The sequence below is a fragment of the Phycodurus eques genome, chromosome 4 (assembly GCF_024500275.1).
Source record: "Phycodurus eques isolate BA_2022a chromosome 4, UOR_Pequ_1.1, whole genome shotgun sequence".
Taxonomy (NCBI): Eukaryota; Metazoa; Chordata; class Actinopteri; order Syngnathiformes; family Syngnathidae; genus Phycodurus; species Phycodurus eques.
In genome coordinates this window covers 5,880,352-5,906,918 of record NC_084528.1, presented here as the reverse complement: position 1 = coordinate 5,906,918, position 26,567 = coordinate 5,880,352, and the positions used below count along the sequence as shown (strand labels likewise).

The 26,567-nt window shown below is 41.4% G+C and overlaps 1 protein-coding gene across 1 annotated transcript; it reads left to right on the top strand.

The window, feature by feature from the left end:
* Window positions 1-3,740: 3,740 nt before the first annotated feature.
* On the top strand, window positions 3,741-25,481 carry pop1 (POP1 homolog, ribonuclease P/MRP subunit). The gene is made up of 16 exons (XM_061675514.1): window positions 3,741-3,815; window positions 3,977-4,088; window positions 8,016-8,153; window positions 8,935-9,110; window positions 9,216-9,473; window positions 10,379-10,466; window positions 10,559-10,737; window positions 10,803-11,077; window positions 11,156-11,249; window positions 11,337-11,445; window positions 11,526-11,645; window positions 14,252-14,373; window positions 14,463-14,654; window positions 15,008-15,162; window positions 17,004-17,237; window positions 24,314-25,481. The coding sequence occupies exons 2-16, from the start codon at window positions 3,980-3,982 to the stop codon at window positions 24,990-24,992; spliced, it is 2,928 nt and encodes a 975-aa protein (XP_061531498.1). The 5' UTR covers window positions 3,741-3,815; window positions 3,977-3,979; the 3' UTR covers window positions 24,993-25,481.
* Window positions 25,482-26,567: the final 1,086 nt, after the last annotated feature.

The window sequence follows — 26,567 nt, the reverse complement described above, 5'->3', positions numbered from 1 at the left end:
GTCCGTGCAGGCTTTCAAGCTGGAGGGGGACAAACTGTTCAGGCCTGCCGCTTTGTTGATCTTTTGTTGTTTAAAGACACGTTTGACGTCCTGTTCGTGATGGTCAACGCAGAAGGGGGAATCAGAGGTGTGATGGTGGTTGTCGGTGGTGCAGCTGAGTGGATGTGGTGTGTGAAAGTGTCCTTTTCAAATCTGCAATAGAAGGTATTCAAGTCGTCAGCCAGTCCTTTATTGTTCGCAGCTTGGGGGGATGATCGCTTGTAGCTGGTTAGCGATTGTAATCCTTGCCAAAGTGACGCAGAGTCATTAGCAGCAAACTGATTTTCCAGCTTTCCTGCATAATTCCTCTTTGCAATGCTGATTTCCTTTGTCAGCTGGTTTCTGGCCTGATTGTACAGAGCTCTGTCCCCACTCCGATAGGCCTCCGCTTTAGCCAGGCGAAGTTGCCGAAGTTTGGCGGTGAACATTGGCTCGTTGTTATTGAACGTGCAAAATGTCTTTGTTAGTACAAACACGTCTTCACAGAAGCTGATGTAGGATATAATAGTATAGTCATCCAAACTGCCAGTTGAAGTTTCAAAGGCATTCCAATTTGTGCAGTCTAAAGAGTCTTGAAGTTCCATCTTAGCTTCACTGGTCCACTTCTTCACTGTTTTCGTCACAGGCTTCGCACATTTAAATTTGTGCTTTTATGTTGGTATTAAGTAAATTAAACAGTGATCAGACGAGGCCAAAGCTCCACGGGGAATAGCACGGTCCTTAGGTGTGGTATGGCAGTGGTCTTGAATGTTGTTTTCCCTGGTGGGACAGTCAATGTGTTGCTTGTATTTAGGGAGTTCGTGGTTGAGTTTTCCTTTGTTAAAGTCCCTCAAGAATAATGAAGGATGAATCTGGGTGCTTTTTGTTTGTTTACTTGGTCAGCCAGCGTTTGCAGTGTGGCGGTTGTGTTAGCCTGTGTGTGTGTGTGTGGGGAGGGGGGGGGGGGGGGGGGGTTTGTAAAGACCGGTGAGTATGAATGAAGCAAACACGCGCGGCGAGTAGAATGACTTACAGTTCAAAAACAGTGACTCCAAGTCCAGGCTACAGTGTGTGCTGAGCTCAGACATCAGTTCACCATTTTTTATTGATGTAGATGCATGTCCCGCCACCTTTTGTTTTCCCTGAAATCTCCATGTTACGGTCCGCTCGGTGTAGTTGGAAACCACACAGCAGTACGAAGCCGTCAGGGATGCGTTCAAAAAGCCAAGTCTCTCTGAAGCAGAAGGCGGCAGAATGAGCAAAGTCTTTACTGGTCTTTGTAAGGAGATGAAGCTCGTCCATTTTGTTGGGTAGACAGCGTAGATTTTCAAGGAGAGTCGAAGGAAGTGGCGTTCGAAATCCTTGCTGTCGAAGCTTAGCTTGCACTCCGGCACGCTTTCATCTGTGGCGCCGTCTTCGTCTTCTCCATGCTTCTCCATGCTCTGAGAAAAAACTTTGTGGATTTGTGAAAGTTGGCAAATAAAATGTGGAGTAGACTCTCTAATATTAAGCAAGTCTTCCCTAGTGCAAGTAAGTCACGTAATGTCTCCAAAGATGAACGAAAATACAAAAACAAGGACAAAACTACAGAGTGCGTCATCAAGGCGTCATCTTAGTCATTGAGAGTATTGAAGTATGAGCACTCTATTAAGTTCAAATTGAATTAATTTCAAGCAACATCAGTTTCACTGTGCTTACACAGGACGCAACACACACCACAAACATGGTGAACAACTTAAATATACAGTGTAATGCACAGTGTTGTTTTATTTATTTTTTAAATAATAAAAAAAAAAACTAATTCCAATGTAGCTCACAAGTCAATCGCACCTCCAGGATATCAACCTGTTCAGTTAGGCAGCCATACGAATTGTGAATCAGTTTCTATTGCTGTTGTGGAAATAGAACTGACGTCCGTTGGAAATGAGCGGTAATTAGCAACTTAGCATGTATTGAAGAAGGGTTTTCACTAGAATGTTTCAACCATTAATATCTAGGGTGTGTTGTTGACGTGTTCCCTTTATTATTATTATTTTTTAGAAGCACATATTGACACAATTTTAAAATCAGTTACCGTTAGAGAAATCCTACCCCTAAATAGTGTGTTTTCTACAAGTTTAACCATATTGGAATAAAAAATTAAGTACAGTACAAGTTGTTGGGAAGCTATTCCAGCATGGGGAAACAGCGTCCTCAAGTGGTTGGAATGTGCTCTGAGCATTATTGGTAGGCTACTGAAGGCAAGAGCAGTTCCCCACTGTTGTCACCTTGGGAACCATATTTTCCTATTGTTGCAAAGTCGTGAGTTGTGACCCACTTTTATAGAAGTTAAGAACAAGAAAGATTTGTTTTTGTTTAAAAATAGCCTTTGAAAATACATGTACAATCAGGGTTGGGAAGGTTACTTTAAAAATGTATTCCGCTACAGTAAAAAAAAATGTAGTCAATAATGTATATGTATGTATGTATATAACTTGATGACATTCACTTTTGGATTACTCCAATACCAAATTTGACAAAAGACATTCCAATAAAATATACAGTATATTTAATATTCATGTTTTTGGAATGTGGGAATCAGAAACCGAGCAGTGTTCTGTTATTGGACTTCTGCGCTCATCACCGATTGTCCAAAAGGAACACCAAGGTCAAACACCTAAAACTACTCTGTCACACCTACAGCACACCTCACCATTGTTCTGATGCCGTCATACATGTGCTGTACTATTCTAACATACTTCTCTGCCACTCCAGACCTCCGCATGCAGTACCACAGTTCCTCTCTGGGTACTCTGTCATAGGCGTTCTCTAGATCTACAAAGACACAATGTAGCTCCTTCTGACCTTCCTTGTACTTCTCCATCAAAACCCTCAAAGCGAATAATGTATCTGTGGTACTCTTTCTACGCATGAAACCATACTGTTGCTTGCAAATACTCACTTCTGTCCTGAGTCTAGCCTCCACTACTCTTTCCCATAACTTCATTGTGTGGCTCATCAACTTTATTCCTCTATAGTTCCCACAGCTCTGCACATCACCCTTGTTCTTAAAAATGGGCACCAGCACACTTTTCCTCCATTCCTCAGGCATCTTCTCACCTGCTAGAATTCTGTTGAACAAGCTGGTCAAAGACTCCACAGCCACCTCTCCAAGATGCTTCCATACCTCCACAGGAATGTCATCAGGACCAACTGTCTTTCCATTTCTCCACCTCTTTAGTGCCTTTCTAACTTCCCCCTTATTACTTACTGCTACTTCCTGGTCCACCACACTTGCCTCTTCTACTCTTCCTTTGCTCTCATTTTCCTCATTCATCAAATAATCAAAGTCTTCTTTCCATCTATCTAGCACACAGTCAAAAACATTTCATCTCGATCCTTAATCACCCTAACCTGCTGGGCATTCTTCGCATCTCTAGCCCTCTGTCTGGCCAACCTGAAAAAAATAAATAAGTTGATTAAAAAATGGGAACAACAGAGTGAAACAATTTAACTACACGTAATAACTAATCAGCCAGGATGATAATGAATTTGGAAAACAAAAATCACATTTTAATAGAGTATATTAAAGTATATTTTAAAACATTAAAGTGGTATGCAGACAGGTGCATTTAAACAATGCAAACGTTCCTACGGCGCTCGATAAATGTAGTTGCGCATACACACTACAACTCCCATGAGCACCAAATATCCGGAAGCAACTCGCACGTTCTCTCTCTGAGTTTCACACGCTGGCTCGCTAGCTTGTCAACAGGACAAAAATCACATTTGAGACAGAATTCCTGGCATCCACCGAGGTAAATGTAGCTCCATTATATTATTTCATTGCGTTTTTGTTCGACAATAACACAATTCGCACGTCCGCCTGGAATAACGTTGTTGGTTTGGGAGAAGTCTATGTTGTTTTTAGTTAGCTGAATATGATGGTATGGAATCAGGAATGTTCCCTTCTCGACAGAAAATGTCTGCCGCAAAAGTCAAAATGCGAAAGAAGAAACTGAGAAACCAGCCCGCCAGTGTGCAGTTTGTATCCTCGTCTGTTCGTGAGGAGGGCAGCCCCCATCCCAACGGTAACACTTGAAATCTTGACGTGTCAAAAACACACCGTTAATGTAGTAGTTTGTCTGGTTTTGTTCCTCTTCTTTCCCTGACGCGCACTACGTTTTCGTATTGTTCTTTCTTCATATGACCGATATTTAAGCATTTACACGCAAACCCTTTTTACAACTTAGTAGCATTTCTGTCACCTTTCTCTTACGTCATCTTCAATATCGTTGTGCCCGTTACGATGACGATAAACATTATTTAGGTATGTTACAAAAAAATTCAAACCTCCTGTATATTAAAATGGAGAATATAATTAGATAGCGATATGACACACGAATAAAATTAGCCCTAGTTTGTAAGAATCGGATAAAAATAAAGGATTTTTATGCTAGTGTTTATGTTGCAAATTGGCCCAAATAAATTGTTCCTGATTTTTAATTTCAATCTGATTCAAGTCTTGAATTTGACTATGCCACTCCAAAGTCTTCTTTTTTTTTTTTTTTTTTTTTAAAGCCATACAGAAGTTGACTTGCTGCTGTGTTTTGGATCGTTATCCTGCTGCAGAACTGTACACAGTGCTGATCGTGCACTGTTTCCCCCTCCCTGAAATGCCGGATGATGTCCCAGAATTTCCTCGCAGCTGTGTGGAAGTCGATTTCCATGGCCTCACCAAACACCTCCCACGCCGGAGTTTTTGCCTCAGCGACCCCAAAAGCCGTATTCCACTTGGCTAGCCGTACCCATCAGCTGTCTATAGGCCAAACAGGCCCGATAGGACTCCTTCTTCAGCTTGACAGCATCCCTGACAACTGGTGTCCACAAACGGGTTTGGAGATTTCCACCACAACAGGGACTGACCACCTTACGGCCACAGCTTCGATCAGCCACATCGACAATGGAGGTGCGGAACATAGTCCACTCGGACCCAATGTCCCCCGCCTCCTCCAGGATGTGTGAATTTCTTCCGGAGGTGGGAGTTGAAACTCCTTCTGACGGGACTCTGCCAGACGTTTCCAGCAGACCCTCACAATACATTTGGGTCTGCCAGGTTGGACCGGTATCTTCCCCCACCATCGGAGCCAACAGTGATTAAGGGCGCCATGTGGTGATTGGTTGACAGCTCCGCCCCTCTCTTCACCAGAGTGTCCAATAACACGACCACAAAGTTGATAATCGAACTACGGCCTAGGTTGTCCTTGTGCCAAGTGCATGTATGGACACCCTTATGTTTGACCTAGGTGTTCCTTTTGGACAATCGGTGATGAACACAGAAGTCCAATAACAGAACACTGCTCGGTTTCTGATCGGGGAGGCCGTTTTTCCAAATCACGCTTTTCCAGGTCTCGCTGTTATTGCCCACATGAGTGTCGAAGTCCCCTAGCAGAAGCAGGGAGCCCCCAGCAGGTGTGCTTTCCAGCACCCCCTCCGAGGACTCCAAGAAGGGTGGGTAATCTGAACTGCTGTTTGGTGCATAGGCACAGACAACAGTTGGGACCTGTCCCACCACCCGAAGGTGGAGGGAGGCTCCCCTTTTGTACACCGGGGTGAACCGCAACTTCCAGGCACCGGGACGTGGGCCGTCAGTATACCCACACCTGCTCGGTGCCTCTCACCGTGGGCAACTCCAGGGTGGAAGATATTTTGTTACATCTTTTTTTTTTTAATCTTTTGTCCGACTTGATTTTGTTGGGACAGAGTCTGTGATGTTTTTTTTGTTTTGTCCCTTCCCCCCAATTGAACATGACTGGAGATAATCAGGCTTGGGTGTGATCAGTCATAATTAACCAAAAATTGTGAATAGCCGCAATTAATTTATGATTTAACAAGTATGTATTTACTTTTTCACAGAGCGCCAAGTAACCTTGTTATTTTTCCTTAATGAAAACCATTTAAAAACAGCATTTCTTTTTTTTTTTTTTTTTTTTTTGTAATCCCTTGGTTTATATTTGTCTATTTACATTTGTTTGATGATCTTAATAAAGTGAGGAAATTATGCAAAAATCTAAGAATTTGAGAAGGGGGCCATTACGTTTTCACGGCACTTATCGTTTAATAAATAAAATGATCAACGATAGTTTATAGTCCGGAGGTGGGAGTTGAAACTCCTTCTGACGGGACTCTGCCAGACGTTGGGTTATAGTTTTTTCCGCACTCGGTATATGGTCATTGTTGTAGTGTGGATCACACAGTGGACAAGAGTTGGACGGCTCTGTTTTTACGGCGGACCAGTACACTCTTGCCGGTGTTGGCTGCGTCCAATACTCCACAGCCTTGCTACATGTGCAGCGCAACAGAGACACTTAAGGGAATGTTCAGTTTGTTGTGTTCGCTAGCCCGGCTGTGAGTTAACGAGCTAGCCTGACGCTAGGGAGCTAAACAGCTCGCTCTGCCGCGGCGGCAAAGTAATTTTAAACGTTAGTGGCTCTCAGAGTTGTTGTGTGTGTGTTAGTCCCCAGTTAACACAAACATCGGAATGTTAACTGTTTATTAAGCGTAACCTCAGTGGCACATGTAAGTCAGCCACTAGGTGACGACAGCGAACGTCAACGTACAAGTGATAGGTGAAGGGCTCATCTTCAGCGGACCAACCACACAGTAGCCGGGTTTAAATGGAGACTTTTTTTTGTCATTCTGATTGAAATAATTCAGATTGAAGATCTCTGGTCAACTGTTTACATGTGATGTGATCTATTTCGATTTGGTGCATACATAATGTGCACTACATTTAATCGGAACAGCCGTGAGACATGCGTACGTCGTCGTAAACGTCACGTCAAGGTTGGGGTCCATCGTCCATTCAACACAGTAGTTTGGATTGTTTTTATGTTAAAAAAAACAAAACACTTGATTAAAAATAACTTGTAAGTAGTAGTAGACCGTAGATCCGATGAGTTTTTCCTGGGGGGGTGTCTCAGTCACTGACGTTATAGGCTGTTTTCGTACTCCTTGAAAGCTGACAGCTAGATCCCTTTCACACACCCACCATCAACACACAGATGTAATTTTGAATATTACTCCGCGGTGGACTAATATACGGCCTGAGGTTCCACCTGTGCGCTTGAAGTCACAGGAGTTGACGAGACCAGAAAAAAATTAACAGCGTCTGCTGTTAATAAGTCACGGTACCTTTACTTCGTTACAATGATCTAAATGTCGCTTGCTACTTTTATTGATCAATTATTGCTTATTTATCAACTATTTCGTGTGCGAGACTCCGACTTCCGCATCGGGCGCTGTCACTCCAATTTAAGCGCGAGTGACGTTTGTCTAGTTCACCAATTAAACGACACAAGAAAGTCACATGACCTCACACGTCTTCCATTGGGCTTTCCGGACATAGGTATTCATACTAGATAAGCCTGCCCCGCTGATCGTCGTGCGTACATGGTGGCCATGTTCGGAAGATCGTCGTGACCATGAAGGCTACTCTTGTTTACATTTAGACGAACAAAAACTACAGCTTTCATGTATTGTATTGTCTGGCACTGTCTGAAGAAACGTGGATATTTCAGCTCACTTATAACTTGAGAAAACACCATGCAGTAAATTGCTGATGTTTTGACTGTGGATACACACACACACACCCAGCAACATCAGAATTTGTACATTCTTTTTTTTTTTGTATTTTATTTTTTTTAAAAATGCTGTTCATGCTATGGTAAACAAAATCTGAAGTTACTCACTATTTACAAAGTATGCTTTCTTCAAGCTGTTTATTCATCACTCCCACGTAGTTTACTGTAAAAGAAAACTGGAATTGATGCTCATATTCATTCTGTCTGCAAGATAATCCTGCCCTTTTGTTGTGACAGAAAAGTCACCTGACCAAAAATCTGAAGTCTCTCACGATTTACTCTATTTACTAGTGAAATGGAAAGAAAATGCCGGCCGGTGATCTGGATTTATTAACATACCAACATTCTTATTTATTTGTAAACATTGCCCGTCAGGTGGAGGTGGTGATGGTCCATCTGACAAAGATCCACTTTCAGTTAGAAAGAAGAGCTCCCACCAACAGACTGGGTGGGTCCGTGGACACCAGAAAGATGGTGGAGTCTATGCTGACAAGATGCCTCAGTATATTACTGGTAAATTCACCTCTCCTCTTTTACATGAGTAGACAGTTAGAGACAGTTCGACTGAAGGCTTAATTACGATTTACCCCTTCCTCTAAACATCAGCACTGTAATCAATTTACTACTTGTATTCTTTCAGTCTGTTGCTTTTAATCTGAATGGTTTCACTCATCAAGCTAACGTTTGGTAACTACAGTGAACCTCCATTTATTGCGGCTTGCACACTTCTCCAAGTAAGAGTCCAAGTATGCTTTCTTCAAGCTGTTTATTCATCACTCCCACGTAGTTTACTGTAAAAGAAAACTGGAATTGATGCTCATATTCATTCAGTCTGCAAGATAATCCCACCCTTTTGTTGTGATAGAAAAGTCAACTGACCAAAACCTCCAATCAGGTTCAGTGGGAATATTTGGAATCGCAACACATACTGTCTGCATCAGATTAGATTTGGTTTTGCATTTTGGCCATTGATATAACAATACTAACTGCTCTATGGGAACAATGCATATTAAAATGGCAAAATGTGCTACTGTATTACACCGAAGGGGCATCCCCTCTCCTTCGTCTCAATTATGCTGCGTCTTTTCCAGTCGACCTTGGTGCTGCCTGGAATGTTGCGGCTGTGGGCACTGCAGGCGCACATCACAACCCATAAAAAATGGTTGCTTAAAAATCCATGCTAAAACGAGAGCAAACAAATGGAGATATTGGGGTTAACTGCCCACTATAAGAGGGTTCTTGCATTGTTTGAGTGACAATTGTTAATGTTCCTCTCGCCAAATTGTATCCGTAGCTGGAGTTTTTGCCAGGGCCAGGGCAGCAGAGGTAAGAGCCATGCTGAAAGCTGTTACCAAGACCACAGGCAGCTGTCATGTCTTTGGAGTGCTGCCAAAACATATGAGAAGAAGAGCAATGAGCCACAACACCAAGCGTCTTCCTTGCCGCCTGAGAGAGATGGCCAACAAAATGGTAGTGTTCAGAAGTGGTTCTTCCTCATTGTTGGTTTCTGTTTTAATCAATCTTACAAACGCGTTACTTTGTCACTTACATTATTTTTATGTTGGCTGACCACAGAGGGAGAAATGCTTGCAGGGCAGCTTTAAAAAAAAGGCGCACTCTAAGAACAAGAGCCGAAAAGCTCGTCGCCGTCACGGAAACATGCTGCTGGAGTTCAACCGGCGGCAGAGAAAGAATGTGTGGTTGGAGACGCACATTTGGCACGCAAAGCGCTTCCACATGGTAAAAAAGTGGGGCTACTGCCTAGGGGACAGACCCACCTTGAAATGCTACCGCCCCTGCTACAGAGCCATGAGCACTCATTGTCTGCTGCAGGTATGGACCTTCACACAAGGGAGGAAAGGATTGTGTTTTGTATTTCATAAACAGTGAACCCCTGTTTATCGCGGGGGATACGTTCCAGATTCACCAGTGATGAGTGAAAATCTGCGATATATATATATATATATATATATATATATATATATATATAAATCATTATCAATTTTTTTTTATACATGTAGGTTTACCCCTCTGAGAGGTTTATAATACATTTTAACTTAAGTACTGCTTATCTCCTGTTCTCACCCTCTCGCAGTCACGAAATGGGAAACTATTGTATAACATCACTATGAGGAAACAAAAAGAAGACTCTCGCTTGCACAGTTCTCCAAATAAGAGGCAAGCCTGCCTGCTTCAAGCTGCTTGTCATTCTCAGTTAGGGATGGGATTCGAGAACCGGTACCTATCGCGAGCCGGTTCTAAAGTTAACGATAACTTGGAATCGTTCGCTAAATTTCCAAAAGGTTCCCTTATCAATTCTAGTAGGGGAGAATGACGTATCGCACACTTTACGCAGTTTACGCAACATGTGGACCTTCTAGTATTCATAGGATGATCGCCCTGCAAGTGGTCTTAATAGGCTATATCGGTCTAACAATTCTGAGTAAGGGTGCCAGATTGCCACCAAAACCAGCAGTATGACACCAATTTAACTATACTAAAAACGACACCACTTAAACTATTAAACCCTGTCTGTGCAAAAAAAACACATTTAAATATGGGTTTTAACGCATTAAAAATAAAAACTGAGCGCTTAAAAATCCACGATAATAAAAGGGTGCAAACGATAGACCTTGGCATAGCGGAGGTTCACTCATAGAAATAGATTTAAAAAATAAATAAAATAAAATAAAAAAAAAATAGTAGTCTGAGACCGATTTCTGCTTGTGACTGAACAGGACCTGACTTACTACTGCTGCCTAGAGCTCCAGGGAGAGGAAGACAAGCTACTGGATTGTCTGTCACAACTGACCAGCAAGGAGACTGGTGACTGTGCTCTTCCTCAACCACAAATGCAGCTTTTGATTTGTGACGACGAGTCAGTTTGCATAACATGTACTGCGTTTGTAATTCGGCAGGCCCTACATTTGCTCAACGGTTGTGTCTGTCAGGACAAAGACAAGGTAGCGTGGTGTTGTACAGGGCAGGACAGTTCCCCTCGCAGCCTTTGGGCCCGGTCACATTCCTCTGGAGACCCCGTTCCCTGGGCTCAGTTCACAGGCAAATGTGGACTTGGGTTCATCCCACTCTTAAACAAGTAGGGTGTTTTTGTTATTTGTTTAATTTAAAGTTTTTCTTTACTGAATGGATTTTTACTTGCAGGACATCCTCAGTGAGTTCCTAAGTGTGTGTCAGTGTCATGAGGCTGTGGTCCCGCTGCCCATGTCATATGGTACGCGCACAGAGGCAATCTCCACCACAGATTCAGAACCGAAGCCTGATGGAGCCCCTGAAATCAAGCAGGCACCTGGGACTAAGAGGAAGCAAAGCCAAAAGGATGCCAGTGGACCTCCTCCTAAGAAGCTCTTTGGTGATGGCACCAGATCACCCGACACCCCTGTTACCTGGAAATCCAACTCAACTGGAATATTAATCAAGTTTGTGCTGCTTCTTGATTGGATTTGTGAGAAAAATCTGCAAAAGGTGACATGAAATATGTTGTTTATCTTATGCAGTGATCTCACAATGGAGATTGTAAGATACCGCCTGATTGGACCGCAATCCCATTCTGTGCTGGCAGATGCTTTGGAAGCTGCTACAAACTGTGATGTAAGTGTCTGTGAATTTTTATCAGCATGGTGAGCAAAGTCTTTTTTTTTTTTTATACCAACCAAATGTTGCATTGTCTCTTATTAGGATATGAGCAAATCCCAGCCCTCCTGCCTCTGGTGGCCTGATCACTGCAAAGATGAGCATAAGATGAAGCTCCATCAGCAACAAACCGATGTCTTTCACTTACTGAAAGGTTTACTTTTTCTGTCTCTGTGTGAATTGGTCGGTTTGAATGTTTTTTGTCATCTAATCATTGTTGTGTAACTCGTCCAGGCATCTACTCAACTGCAGAGCTCCCACCTGGCACAGTGCTGGGGCTGACAGTTGATGACCCGAGGCTTAATATACCGGCAAAGAGGGTTAAAGCGTTGCCCTGTGTAAAGGAGACACAAGGTAAAAGCTGTCCTACCGCTGAGGCGGTGGAAGTGCGGGCTGCTAATTACGACAGATGCTAATTGTGGTTTACACGTATGCCATTTAGTGTGCTTAGTCTTCCTTTTCAAATTCGAACCCCCATTTGCTTCGTAGAACTTGGTTTATCTGTCAAAGGAGATGTATAGTGGGTATGGAAAGTATTCAGACCCCCTTACATTTTTCACTGTTATATTTTTCACTGTTATATTGCACATTCATGGCGGCACGGTGCACGACTGGTTAGGGCGTCTGCCTCACAGTTCTGAGGACCCGGGTTCAATCCCCGGCCCCGCCTGTGTGGAGTTTGCATGTTCTCCCCGTGCCTGTGTGGGTTTTCTCCGGGCACTCTAGTTTCCTCCCACATCCCAAAAACATGCATGAATTGGAGACTCTAAATTGCCCCTAGGTGTGACTGTGAGTGCGAATGGTTGTTTGTTTGTATGTGCCCTGCGATTGCCTGGCAACCAGTTCAGGGTGTACCCTGCCTCCTGCCCGATGATAGGGGGGATAGGCTCCAGCACGCCCGCGACCCTAGTGAGGAGAAGCGGCTCAGAAAATGGATGGATGGATATTGCACATTCAGCCGATCACATGTGACCAGCAGCCATGTCATGAGCAGACAAATGTGTGGTGGACTGTCATGTCAGTTCACCCACTGTTGCGTAACAGTGGGGCGGGTGTGCAGAATGGCTCACAAACACATTTGAAAAATTTGGGCAGATTTATAAAAAAAAAAAAAAAAGAAAAAAAGATTTACTATAATTTCTCGTCTAATCCGCACCCATGTTTAATCAGTACCCCCAAAGTTGACCTCAAAATTCTGGAAAACCCTTCTACCTATGTATAATGCATTTTTACAATGCATGATTTTGCTTCTACCCATATGATCAAAACATGAAGTATTATCTGTATTTTTGTTTTTTTCAAGGAATTATTCAGAAGTTAAGCACTTTATTTGAACATGCTCTTATTTTGAAAGTTCACAGCCCTACTTTTATTTAGTAAATGAAAAAACTTACGGTTGGCAGACTTTTTAAGATGGGTACAATTCTTTAAAGAAAACATGAAGCGCTCTGGTGAAACGCATACAGTTTGATTTTAATGGAATTCAAATTAAACTGTCAATTATTTCAGAAAAGCATTATCATTAAACAAAACATACCAAAGAAATTAATTATGGTTTATGTTCAGTCATCAGTCGTATTTAAGACAACAAAAAATATTTCACAAATTCTGTCAGGGTATGTAAACTCATGAGCACAACTGTGTGTGTGTGTGTGTATATGTGCATATATGCATATATATATATATATATATATATATATATATATATATATATATATATATATATATATATATATATATATATACACACACACATACATACATGCAGTCATACATACCCCTGTCATATTGGAATGAAAGTGTAGGCCGAGCATTTTTCATAACCTCTAGATGGCAATGCCATATTAGAATGAAAGTGTACACCGTTCTCATAACCTCTGGGTGATGGTGGCATATTGGAATGAAAGTGTATAGCTTTTTCTTAACCTCTAGATGGCGGCATACATTTATAAAATGTGAAAGTTTTTTTTATTATATATTGCCCTACACTTATGTATAATGTGCACCATTGACTTGACAATTTTTTTGCAGAAGAAATGCGCGTTATGCATGAGAAATTACGGTCCAAGGTGGTTGTTTTTTTTTTGTTCGCGCCCCCCCACACACTCTTGATGGGTGGGCCGGCCCAAATGTTTGCATAAAAGGCCATTAAAAAGTACATTTTCCGTAATGTCATCTTCAAGGTTTTTTTGGCTCAGTTTTATTAGTTCATCAACATGAGCTACAAATATGGTTGATAATAGCAGGTCCAAATAAGTCTGTTGTTCTGTCCTGAGGCCGTTTCACAGAGTGCACCCCTGGTCCTGTGCTCCTGGGGGGCCTCTGCCCAGCCATGCAGATGCTCCAGGTTCGAATCCTGGCAGGACCCTGTACTCCAAAAACGGCATCACTGACAAACAACAGCTTATGTTCCTCTTCCTTTAAACAGAGTGACACATTTTCACTGGTATAAATAATAGAAATGTTGCTCGGCAGCAAGAAGAGAGTGCCCCAGTTTTTGCCCTAGCTTTCCTTACCACCCTGAAATGGATAAGCAGTGTAAAAAAATAAATACACAGTGCAGGAAGACACTTCAAGTTTCTCATTGTCTGCTTCAAATGAGGCTTATCAACGGTCATTACTGAGGAGATGGATGCTCTTGTTGTCTGTATCTCGAAAACAGATATAATAAGGTAACTACAAAGTAAAATGGTGTTCATTTAGAATACAATACCGGTCATTCTCTAAATTTTGTATGTAGGTCTGATAAAATATATACTTTGAATATGAGATGGTAAACACATTCATGGATATATTAGATAGAAACATCTAAATTGGCATCTTGCTGCTCATTTAGACAATGATCATCTGAACTGAGAAATTTCCAAAATGTGTCACTATGGCAAGATTCATACAGTAACTCCATTTTCTATTTAAATGTGGGATTACACAGGGGCATGCTTATGTGATGTTTATTCCAGAGGTGGATGACGACAAGAGAAGGGCGCTGTCTTTGGGCGGTGTACCAGAACACTGTTGTCAGAGTTTCCTCTGGGAACAGTCTGTTCGCAACAATGTCACAGAGAAAAAAATTTCAGAGCAGGTATCACAAAATGGCATTCAAACTTTCTCTTAGTTTGTCTACAGTACTTTATTTATAAGGCCTTTTACTTCTGCCTTTACATCTCACAGGACTTGAACCGTATGAGGAGCGAGGTTCTCGTGCCCGGGTCGAGGCTTAGCCCTATTCCCCCACAGTGTCGAGTGCCCATCCTGCTGGTTCACCAGCCTGGCAAGCAGGAGGGACATGAGATGAATTCGTGGGGTGTCGGATGGGACCTGTTGCTTCCTAAAGGCTGGGGCATGGCTTTTTGGATCCCACTGGTGAGTACTGGGGACCACCCATTTTTGTGTGTGTGTGCGCGTGTGCGTGCGCGCCTGGGTTCCATTTTCCCTTTGTAAGAGGGACAGAAAGCAGAGGGGCTTACAGGTTTGCTTTTGAGGTTTTTCTTTCTGTTCTTAAACCTGTCTTTTTCAGGCGCTTGATGTGTGAAAATTGATCCTTCATGTTGATAGTTTTATAGAAAGATTATTCACTTGCTATGTCCTTATTTTTGTTTCAACACACCCTGTGAAAAAGTTGACCTGAAGCCCCCAGGTTTATTTTGTTTTTCCAATGACAGATCAAAATCCAGTGCTTACGTTCGCTCTTTGTCTGACATTTGTCCCTCTGCTAGGTGTACAGAGGTGTTCGCATTGGTGGACTAAAAATGAGTCTGACACACTCGCAAAATAAAGGTGTTCCTCACTTCCCCAACGATTACCCAGACTGCCCTGCAGGAGCCCGTTTTCAAGAGGACCAAGAGTCTGAGCTGCTTGAAAAGTTCAAAAGGTCAGTTGAAAAATAAAAGCAATTTGAGTTTCATCAAAAATACATCCTGCTTTTTCTTGACAAGAACAATTGTCATGTGGTATAGATTTTTTTTTTTTTTTATATATACACACACACACACACACACACACACACACACAGCGGCTGAATTAAGTATTGAACAAATCACAATTGTTCTCACTAAATATACTTCCAAAGGTGCTATTGAAAATTTCACCAGATGTTGGGAACAACCGAAGTAATCCATACATAAAAAGAAAGTAGAAAAAATAAACTAAAAAATTACGTTTTGTGTAAAAATGTGAAATGACAGGGAAAAAGTATTGAATACATGAAGAAAGGGAGGTGCAAACAGGCACGGAAAGCCAAGACAATCCAGCCCTTTGTCACTGCAAATGAATATCAGCTGGTACAGTCTTAATTGTGATGGGCTACAAAAAGGTCTCATTGCCAAGGTGTGAGTCAAGACACATCTCATGATGGGTAAGAGCATAGAGCTGTCTCAAAACCATTGCAAACTAATTGTTGCAAAGCATAACGATGGCTTTGGTTACAGGCGCATATCTAAGCTTCTGAATGTTCCAGTGAGCACTGTTGGGGCCAGAATACGTAAGTGGAATGCCAATCCTATACCACCATAAATTTGCCTCGATCGGGTGTTCCTCACAAGATTTCTGACGGAGGAGTGCTAAGAATAATCAGAAGAGTGGTCCAGGAGCCAATGATCACCCGTGCACAGCTTCAAAAAGACCTGAAATTCGCAGGTCCTGTTGTCACAAGGAAAACAGTGAGTAATGCACTCCGCCGCCATGGCCTGTATGCCCGCTCACCACGCAAGACCCATTGCTGGGGAAAAAAAAAGCATGTCAAAGTTTGCTGAATAACATTTGGACAAGCCAGTTAAATACTGGGAGAATATAGTCTGGTTGGATGAGAGCATAATTGAACTGTGAAGACGGTGACGTTCGGAGGTAGGAACATGATGGTGTTGGGGCTGCTTTCAGCATGTGGTACTTGTAAACTTCACGTTATTGAAGGAAGGATGAATGGGCAAACGAAGACATTCTTGACTAAAATCTGCTGCCATCAGTGAGGATGATGATAAATGAAACAAGGGTGGACATTTCAGCAGGATAATGATCCAAAACACGCCAAGAAAACTCTCAATTGGTTTCAAAGAAGAAAAAGTTTCAAATTAAAAAAATAAAGCAGCTAGAATGGCCCAACCAATCACCTGACTTGAACCCAATCGAAAATCTATTGAAAGAACTGAAACTCGAGGTCGATAAAAGAAGCCCACGGAACCTCCAAGATCTGAAGACTGCTTGTGCGGCCCAAAATCACACCAGAGCAATGCATGCGACTAGTTTCTCCATTCAGGCTTTTGTACAAAGTATTAAATATATACCAGTTGGTGTGTTCAATGCTTTTTCCCTGTGTCATTTCACATTATTACACAGAACTTAATTTCTGATCTTATTTGTTCTACTTTCTTTGTATATATGGATTACTTGGGTTGTTCTCAACATCTGATGACATTTTCAGGTCAAATAGCACCTTTGGAAATATAATTAATGCGAAAAATGGTGACGTTAAATACTTATTTCATATAACATATCAATAGGAAGTACAAATTTACGTGAATGTACTTAAAATATTGGATGATTTTACTCTGACCCTAAATAATTTCTATCACATGGATAGTTCCCCTGATGTAGATGACATTGTAATAAAGCTGTTTCGTCATCCTACGCTAGCTGTTGTTTAGCTTTCACAGTTTGTCTCATAAACTGGGGGATTTGCAGTTTGACAAGGGTTTGACCATTTGCCCTCTACTCTAGACGTCCACCTGCCAAAAGAACCAATTACATTAAACATGGCTGCCTGGCTCCATTCTGTTGCCCTTGGCAACAGCTGGCTGAGGAGTGGGATGTTATTGGAAGTGATGGAGAGGATAAAAAAGGACACATCCAGGCTAAAAGCACATTGCGGGGTGATACAGCAATCCAATCTGAGATAATGTCACATCACGAAGTCCCTGCGACAAAGCTGCAAACCCACTTCACTGTCCTGAGGTATGTTGTTTTAGTGTCCCGTTTGCATGTTATGTTCTCTATGGTGCCTGTGTCATATTGGTCAGATAAACGTCGATTTTACTCAAAATACGCAACAGTCGGGTCTCTGCTGACATTATTAGGCTTTACGCGATCAGGATTTTTGGGGCCGATCAGCGAGTTTAAACGAACCCGCTCCTCGATTTGATTGGGTGGGGTCCTCAGCCGCCGCCATGCAGCCACAGCAATTACAGGACACTTCTGTCAGTTTTTGTGCATATAAAACAGTATCAATTCACTTGCATGTATCCGCAGACACACACCCTTAAGACTCTTTCACTGGTTGTGGGGTCACGCACTTACTACGACAAATAACTCATGAATATGCAAATCGCTTGTGTATCCCCTCACTCATATTCTCGTCCTGTAGACTTTTATAATTTGCATAATTAATGCGACCACACTTCAGTTGTACAGCCGGGTTCACGACCCTTGTCCTGCATGCTTCTTCTCCTGTCCTTGTCTTGTTCTATCTTGTCCTGTCCTTCCCTCACAGGGTGTAGCACTACAGCCCCATGCAACACTCATATTTAATGTTTCATTGTTGTAGATAATGTAATGATTTTTCTCTCATCCAGTTTACAATTAGTGCTTTGTCTTTTGTCTTCGTTTCTCTCTCCCTTCTAGAAACTTTGTTTGGTTCGACTGATCAAGTCTGATTCTCAATAAACCTCAATTATAATACCACAGTGGAAGCTTAAAAACTCCACTGTGACACAGTAAAACTGTTCCGGCAAAAAAGGATATAGATTTTCTATTCTACTTGACCTAACAACCGAACAGGACCAAACCCCCCCCCCCCCCCCCCCCAAAGAAAACGATCACTCATCCGATCACAGGATGAAGCAATGTGTCTATTTCATTTACTTTATATACTTGTGTGCTGTATACTGAGTATCTTCAGAAGTATTCTCTAGCATTTTAGACATGACAAAACATGAACGACCTCTTGGGGGCATTCAAGGATTGGCCACTGACATAAGTAAGTTTTCAGTCAGGTCAAACCAACATTACAACATGTCAGAAATAATGGGTGCTAACTTAGTGTAATTAAATTACTTCACACACACCGAAACTTTAGAGCACGATTCAACAGAACACAGGCATGTTTACTAGAACCGTTAGTGCTAGCACTACACAGGCTACAGAACGTTTTGTTGCCTGCTTGCGAGAATTAAAAGTACGTGAACATACCTTAAGCAATCCTTGAATGAACGTCCTACCCCGAGCACCAGTGATGACCACCATGTTTTTCCTTATTTTATCTTCCCCCCCCACACACAATAAATTTGCACGATCCATTGTTGTTTTTGCCGTCGCCATGGTAACGTGTGCATCCGGTCGTGTTTGAGTTGACAAGATAAAGCCCAATGATCGTAAAAAACGGGATGCGGTGGTATGGGAATACAAGATTTTATTGCAGCAGTCTGACAGTGCATTTGTGAAATACCAAATTTGTCTTGTAGTCTGATCCAGGCATTACGTGTTGTCTGTCTCAGACAAACAACTTTATTGGCGGTCAGATATTTACAGTACTACGTCAAGCCACGAGACAAGGCTAAAAATAAACTAGCTTTTGGATTCAAATATACTGTACACGATGGCGACGTGGAGTAAATGTCTTTTGCGGAGCCGATCACTTACCTCATTGACCGGACCGCTAAATTATGAAAAATGCTAATTATCGGCCGATACCGATCAAACCGATCAGATCGGTGTAAGGTCGAGACATTATCATTCCATACCTTTTGAATCACACCATTGCAGTGTTGGTATGAATGTCCACTGACCAGAATATAGCTCCGAAACCGGCTTGATGATTGGTGCTTCAATAATGTGTGTGCTTCTCTTTTATCTTCTCTCCTAGTTGATGCAACACATAACACATTCTGACCGTTTCAAATGTGGAAATGGCCATTTAAAAAGATGATGCAAAGTTTGCTTGCTATTGTGGGAGAGGGCAGAGCAAAGTCATTTGGAGGGTTTCTAAACTGATAAATGCAATTTTTCTGTTTGAGGTTTAATTTGAAAGTACAGGGCATCCATATGCTTGATTGAGTTTCATCAGGCTACATCGATCAATAAATGTTTGGAGTCTTTTGCAATGACATGGCCTTTGGGAAGCATTTACAGTGATTAATATTGTCCTTCGCACAGACCCTTAAGGGACTCCTAACTTCTCATGTGACAATCTGTTATTTGGACATTTACAAACTCACTGTAATCTCATGAACACGACTAACCAATGTAACTCTTTAAGCCTTTAATGCTGATTAAATGATCCCATCACTTCACGATGTTCTGATGGGCAGTGCTGTAAGAAGCTTCACTAAGCTCTACGGTAGGGGTGTCAAACTCATTTTATCACTCATTCACCCCAATTTGATACCAAGTGGGCTGGACTAGTATATCTGTGGCCTAATAAACTATAATTAAAACAACAATTAAAAATGTTTTCTCATTTATTTGGGTGAAAATAATTGCAACTACATTTGGGAAAATATCCACTTTTTTTCTTGTTTCAAGTCATATGAACCAGCTGAAATGTTATATAAAAGTTATATATATATATAATGTTATATATATATATATATATATATATATATATATATATATATATATAAATAACATTATATAAAAGTTCAACAATATGAATCAGTGTTTTCATTTGCATATGCAACTCACAGACAATCTATAAACTGTACGTCCATCCATCCATCCATCCATTTTCTGTACCGCTTATCCTCACTAGGGTCTCGGGCGTGCTGGAGCCTATCTCCGCTATCTTCGGGCGAGAGGTGGGGTACACCCTGAACTGGTTGCCAGCCAATCGCAGTAAACTGTATGTAACTTATAAAACATCATATTTAGAAATCTTTTTAAATGTACATACATTTCCACATCCATCTGGAAATCTTGAAAACCTCAACTGACTCATCACGCCATACAAACTAAATTGGGAACTTTTCAGAATTAGTTATCTCCCTGCCTTGATAATGTATACATAAGAATACAGACACAAAAAGAAAATGTTTCCACCAAGGTTACAGGAGGTGTTCATTTTCACAGAACTGTTATTCACAGTACACAAGGTGGCTGAGGTCCTGTTGTCGCAGAGCATTCGGGGTTTCCACATATGCATTTATTTGTGGCAGGCCCTCACAATTAAATTTTGGCCATCGCAAATAGATTTTGGCTTTTGCTGCGCTGCAATTGTGCCGCTTTATGGTCCTTCTCTGCGTCTGCTGATGATCAATACCACCGATTTCCTTTATGATACGATACTGAAAATACGGTCCCTCAAATTACTTAAGCATCAAAAGTATTGACGTTTAATTTTGCGAATCGATCGCCAGTGACGCTGCGCCAACCGGCGTAATGGTGTCTTGCCACAGCAGACTTAGTGCTTTTTTTGTTTGTGTTTTTGCTTGGAAACTCTATTCCATTTTGGGGAGACGCCTACGTACAGTCGTCAGGATCTTCTGAGTTTAGGATTATGCCGCGAAAAGAATTACATGGCGAGATCCCCCCGCACCCCCCACCCCCCAACCGTAACTCAACTCAGATATGTCCTTTGTCTACAATTATACAGTTTTAAAGTTGTATAAATGATCTTTGAAACAAATGGAGAGATGCAATTGTTAAGTCTAATGATGGCGTCAGTGTCCCACTTCATTCTACCTTGGGACTCATACTGTAAACTCAAGTTCATTAAAATCTTCATAAAAATAATTTAAAAAAAATTCCAACAAACGTATATAGTTTTTCTGTACAGTACTGCATGTTTTGAAAACGATATTCTTACTAAAAGTAAAGTTCTGGTTGTTTAAGAGAGAAACATTTTATATTCAAATCACACTTGTTTTTTTCCCCCCTTAATCCGAGCCCTCCAAGTATGCTGATATAAATATGGTCTCCATTATCCCTCCAGCCATTAATTTCCTTAACTGCTTGTCCGCACTTAGTTTCGCGGATGTGCTGGCGCCTATCTCAACTGATGTCGGGCGAGAGGCGGGGTGGCCAGCTAATAGCAGGGCACATATAGACAGACAACCATTGGCACTCGCATTCTCACCGGACAATTTAGTCTTGAATTAACCTACCATACATGTTTTTGGGAATGTGGGAGGAAACCAGAGTACCCAGAGAGAACCCGTGCAGCCACGGGGAGAACATGCAAAACTCCACACAGGGAGGCTGGATCTGAACCTGGGACCTCAGAACTGTGAGGCAGATGTGCTAACTGTGATATTTTGCAGACAGGCCAAAAATATTTACCTCGCACGCGCACACACAACCAAACCTCACTTTGAGAAAAGATGTCACGACTCACATGGTAAAAAGCCATGTTTTTGTTTTGTTTGTTTTAATAAGGGGGTTTTGATGAATAACATTTTTGATGTGAATTTTTTTTTTTTTTTTTTTAGTTTTGAAAGTTTTTTTGGGGGGGAGAGTTGTTACTTTGGTCCTATACAGCAGCCTCATAGCCATGCGACTTGTCATGCAATCCCTTATTCCAGTGAACATCCAAAAAAAAAAAAAGTAGTTTCTGTTTTTTTTCCTTGAACTTCCAAAATGCTACCAGACAGAAGGGCACCAGTGGTGGCAATGAGGACTAACGTGATGATGACCACTGAACAATAAATGCAAGTGTTTTAACAACAAAATGGTTGGCCAGTACAAGATGGTGACAATAATTAAAGAACAAAATGTGCACGCTAAATAGAGCTGCATGAAGGAAGAAATGCACTTGAGGCAATAATCCTCCATCTCCTGTCATCTCCCCTATTATAAATGTTAAAATGATATTTAAAAAAATATATGAATTGTAACTTTTTTAAAATACAGGCTTTACTTTGGGAAATATTCAAAATCTGAACACATTGGAGGTTGACTTCAAGGTTCCACGGGAGAATGAGGAATTAAATGTAAATGTGTAATTCTCCAAGACACCTGGATCAAAGTTTGTGGCCATTTCAGGGGTGTCAAATACATTTTTGTTGCGGGCCTTATCGTAGTTATTTTTATGTTTATTGACAATCGTCTGTCATTGTGTTAATTAAAATTTTATGTATGAAAAGTAGGGCGCGACCGATTTTAATCGGCCGATATTAGCCTTTTTTTCAAATCGGCCAAAATTGGCCGATTTAGTTATTTTTACCCGATTTTCAGTTAATATTCAATATATTTTAAAAGGGGAAATTCTAACAGGATATTGCAAGCATTACTTTAACGTTATTAAAAGGTGAAGAAAGTCTGCAATTTTGGTATTTTGGCAAGAGACACTTGATTTGCTTTTGTGAGCCACATAAAATAACGGATCATGAGTTTGACACCTGTGCATTAGGTTATTATCAATAAAAAGGAAAGCAAAACAAATATATACAGTATATATTTTTTTGGCCTTCCGTCAATATGAAACTCTTTCGGTGATTATAAAATGTTAAACTGGTAAACATTTTTGGTTCCTAAACTGAAAAACACTAGTCTGTGACTCAAACACTGCAGCAAGCCACATTGGATACACTTTACTCATACAATGGTGTGAAAAAGTATTTGCCCCCTTCCTGATATCTTTTATTTTTTTTTGCAAGTTTATCACACTTAAGTTTCCCATCATACAATTTTAAATATTAGTCAAAGACAACTCAACACAAAATGCATTTTTTAAATGTTTTTTTTTTTATTAAGGGAGGGGGGAAAAAAATCCAAACCTACATGGCCCTGTGTGGAAAAAGTGATTGCCCCCTAAACCTAATAACTGGTTAATAATAATAACCCTTAGCAGCAACGACTGCAATCAAGCGTTTGCAATAACTTGCAATGAGTCTCTTACAGCGCTGTGGAGGAATTTTGGCGCACTCGTCTTGGCAGAATTGTTGTAATTCAGCCACAATTGAGGATTTTCAAGCATGAACTGCCTTTTTCAGGTTATTCCACAGCATTTCAATAAGATTCAGGTCAGGACTCTCACTAGGCCACTCCAAATCTTCTTTCAGTTCCCGAAGCAGCCAAATAGCCCCATCATACTACCCGTACCATATTGTACTGTTGGTATGATGTGTTACTTTTACGCCAGATGAAATGGGACAGACACCTTGCAAAAAGTTCAACTTTTCTCATCATAACACAGGGTATTTTCCCAAAGGTGTTGGGGGTCATCAAGATGTTTTTTTGGCAAAATTGAAACGAGCCTTGATGTTCTTTTTTGCTCAGCAGTGGTGTCCGTCTAGAAAACCATGACCGTTTTTGTCCAGTCTCTTTTATTATGGTGGAGTCATGAACACTGACCTTAACGGAAGCAAATGAGGCCTGCAGTTCAATGGATGTCGGTGTGACGTCTTTTGTGACCTCTCGGATGAGCCGCGCTGCGCTCTTTGGGTAATTTGGGTCGGCTGGCCACTCCTAGGAAGGCTCCCCGCTGTTCTGCTTTCGCCATTTGTGGATAATGGTCACTGTGGTTGACTGGAGTCCCAAAGCTTTAGAAATGGCTTCATAACCTTTTCCACACTGAGAGATCTGAATTACTATCTTTCTCATTTGTTTCTGAATTTCTTTAGCTCTCTGCATGATGTCTGGCTTTTGAGGATCCTTTGGTCTACTTCACTTTGTCAGGCAGGTCCTATTTAAGCAATTTCTTGATTGAGAACAGGTGTGGCAGCATCAGGCCTGGGTGTGGCTAAAGAAATTGAACTCGGGTATGATAAACCACAGTTATATTTTAACGGGGGGCAAATCACTTTTTCCACACATTGCCATGTAGGTTTGGATTTATTTTCTCTCCTTAAAACAGCATCTTGTGTTTGCTTGTGTTGTCTTTGACTAATATTTAAATTTGTTTGATGATGGGAAACATTTAAGTCTGACAAACATGCAAAAAAATAAGAAAACATGGCATAAATGTTTTTTGCTGATCTTATGTCCCTGAAACATCAAGAAAGCAAAGGAACCAGTTCACGTTTTTTATTCTATCGTTCTCATTTATGCATATATTGAAGTGCATTTTTAAATTTTAATCATACAACTTTGTTTCCTAGGAACAGGAAGTCTTTGAGGCTTCTCTCTAGTTGGTGCAGACCCACTTCATGTAAAGGTCAGAGGTTGTACTGTGTCAAGGAAATGCCACCTCTGGACCATGCTGCAAAGATGTCATTCCAAGCAAGTCATGGGATGAGTCTGGTTTGGGTACGTCTGTCACTGTTGTTGAAGGGTAAACCAGACCCCCATGCCATGGTGTGTGTGCCAACTGCAGATGACCTCAAGCTGCTGAACCAAGGGCCTGTCAGTAGCGGCCCTCAGGAGCCCCCCCATAAGGACCACTTGAAAAGCACGATCAAACGTAGTAAGAAGGGTGCCAAGAAAAGGGCTTCTGATAAAAGTAAAAGTAAAGACACTCCCTCAGCCTCTGATCAGAAGACCACCACGTTTGAGAAGCCCCAGTCATCTTCTCCTTCTCCTGCTTCTGATTTTGTTTTGGGAGTGTGGCCGAATCCCCTGCCGAGTGTCACCTCTCACTGCTCCCGACTGACGCTAGGCTGGGTGACTCAGGCCGACTTCTCCCTGTCTGCAGGGAGTGGGGAGGCTCTCGGCTTTGTGAGTGTCACCGGCCTCATTGGCACACTCGTCAGTCAGCCTCTGGAACACAGAGGAACGGTGCTGCTACGCAACCCCATGTCCCTACAGTACCGCTTTGCTAAAATTAACATAGAAGTTTGAGTGGAACATATGCTGAACTTGCTTGATTTTGAGGCAAATACATTTTTCGGTTTATGGGTAACTGAAAAGCGCTCATAAAACATAGCATCATGCAACTTTGTCATCGGTCTTTGCGCAGTGATCGAACTGAAACCCTATGTCTTTAATTTGTGTAGGCTGTAAAATAAGATGACTGGTAATATAAATGACATTTTGCATTTGCTAGACAAATACTCGAGTGCCGGTCATGGTCAAGTTCATCTATTACCATTTTAGTTAAGTACATTTCTTGTATTGTGTCTATTTTACATGCAGATGGAATCTGTCAGTACTAGGATTTTGATTTCAACATTTCATTGAAAACCAAATTCCATCGCATAGAATAATTTTTTTTTTTTCCATTGAAGTTAATAAAAGACCCATATATGACTGTTCAGATGATTACTACGCACGTATGTAATTGTTGGTACCCCCCTGCTAAAGGAAAAACAAAACAAAACAAAACATGGCAACCCCATCATCTGCGACCGAAACCAACCTTTCTGACAATTTAGCCTACATGTATCACATTCTCCAGCGGGAACAAAAACACCAACACTATATGACAGCAGAGGCAATGTGAGAGAAGGCACAGACTCCTCCTTAAACATCAAGTCTTGTATACACATCCTATTATGTGTGGGCGGTAAGAGGGCAGTAAAGGTTTGGTTGCTTGGCAACCCTTAATTTTAGATTCAGGTCTTTATGTGGTTTGGTTTATTTGAGGTGAAGTGTATGTATGGTATGTATTATACAATGCTGTGAAAAAGTATTGGCCAGTTCTCAAATGATATTTTTGCATAGTTTCTCCACTTTAACATCATCCAAAAAATATTTTAAAAATATCTGGCATATAACCCAAGTGAACTTAAAATGCTATTTTAAAATGATTTCTTGAAGAAAAAGAAAATGCAGTTACCTGGAGCTGTGTGAAAAAAGATCTGAAAAGCTGCAACAAAATGAAAGAAATTCCAGAACAGTGGAGAAAAGGTAATTGACATCTATCAGTCTGGAAAGGGTTACAAAAGCCATTTGTAAAGCTTTAAGGTTCCAGAGAACCATAGGAAGAACCATTTTGATCACATGGAGCAAACAAAGATTAGCCCAAGAGAACAGCAATGACCACAACGGAACTCAGGACAACTTCTGAAGAACTGCAGGCCTCCCTTGCCTCAGCTCCTTCAGGACTTGGACGACTTGCTGTGATTGATGGCACCATGAATTCTGCTCTTGAGCAGAAAATCCTGAAGGAGAATATTCCACCATCGATTTGCGACCTCGAGCCGAATCGCACTTGGGTTTTGTAGCAGGATAACAATCCACAACACGCCGTCAACGTCTGAATGGCTTAAAAACACTTTGGACTGGCCTCGTCAAAGTCCAGACTTGAAGCTGATTGAAATGCAGCGGCATGACCTTAAAAAGGCCGTTCATGCTTGAAAACCCTCCATTTTTGCTGAATTCAAACAATTCTGCAAGGAAGAGTGGGCCAAAATATCTCCACAGAGTTGTGAAACACTCATTGCCGGTTCTAGAAAACGCTTGATTTCTGTTGTT

Coding starts and splice junctions, on each gene's coding strand:
- pop1 (XM_061675514.1), top strand. CDS start 3,980: ATGTCTGCCGCAAAAGTCAAAATGCGAAAGAAGAAACTGAGAAACCAG. Junction 10,738..10,802: donor TTCATCCCACTCTTAAACAA/GTAGGGTGTTTT, acceptor TTTTACTTGCAG/GACATCCTCAGTGAGTTCCT. Junction 14,374..14,462: donor AGAAAAAAATTTCAGAGCAG/GTATCACAAAAT, acceptor TACATCTCACAG/GACTTGAACCGTATGAGGAG.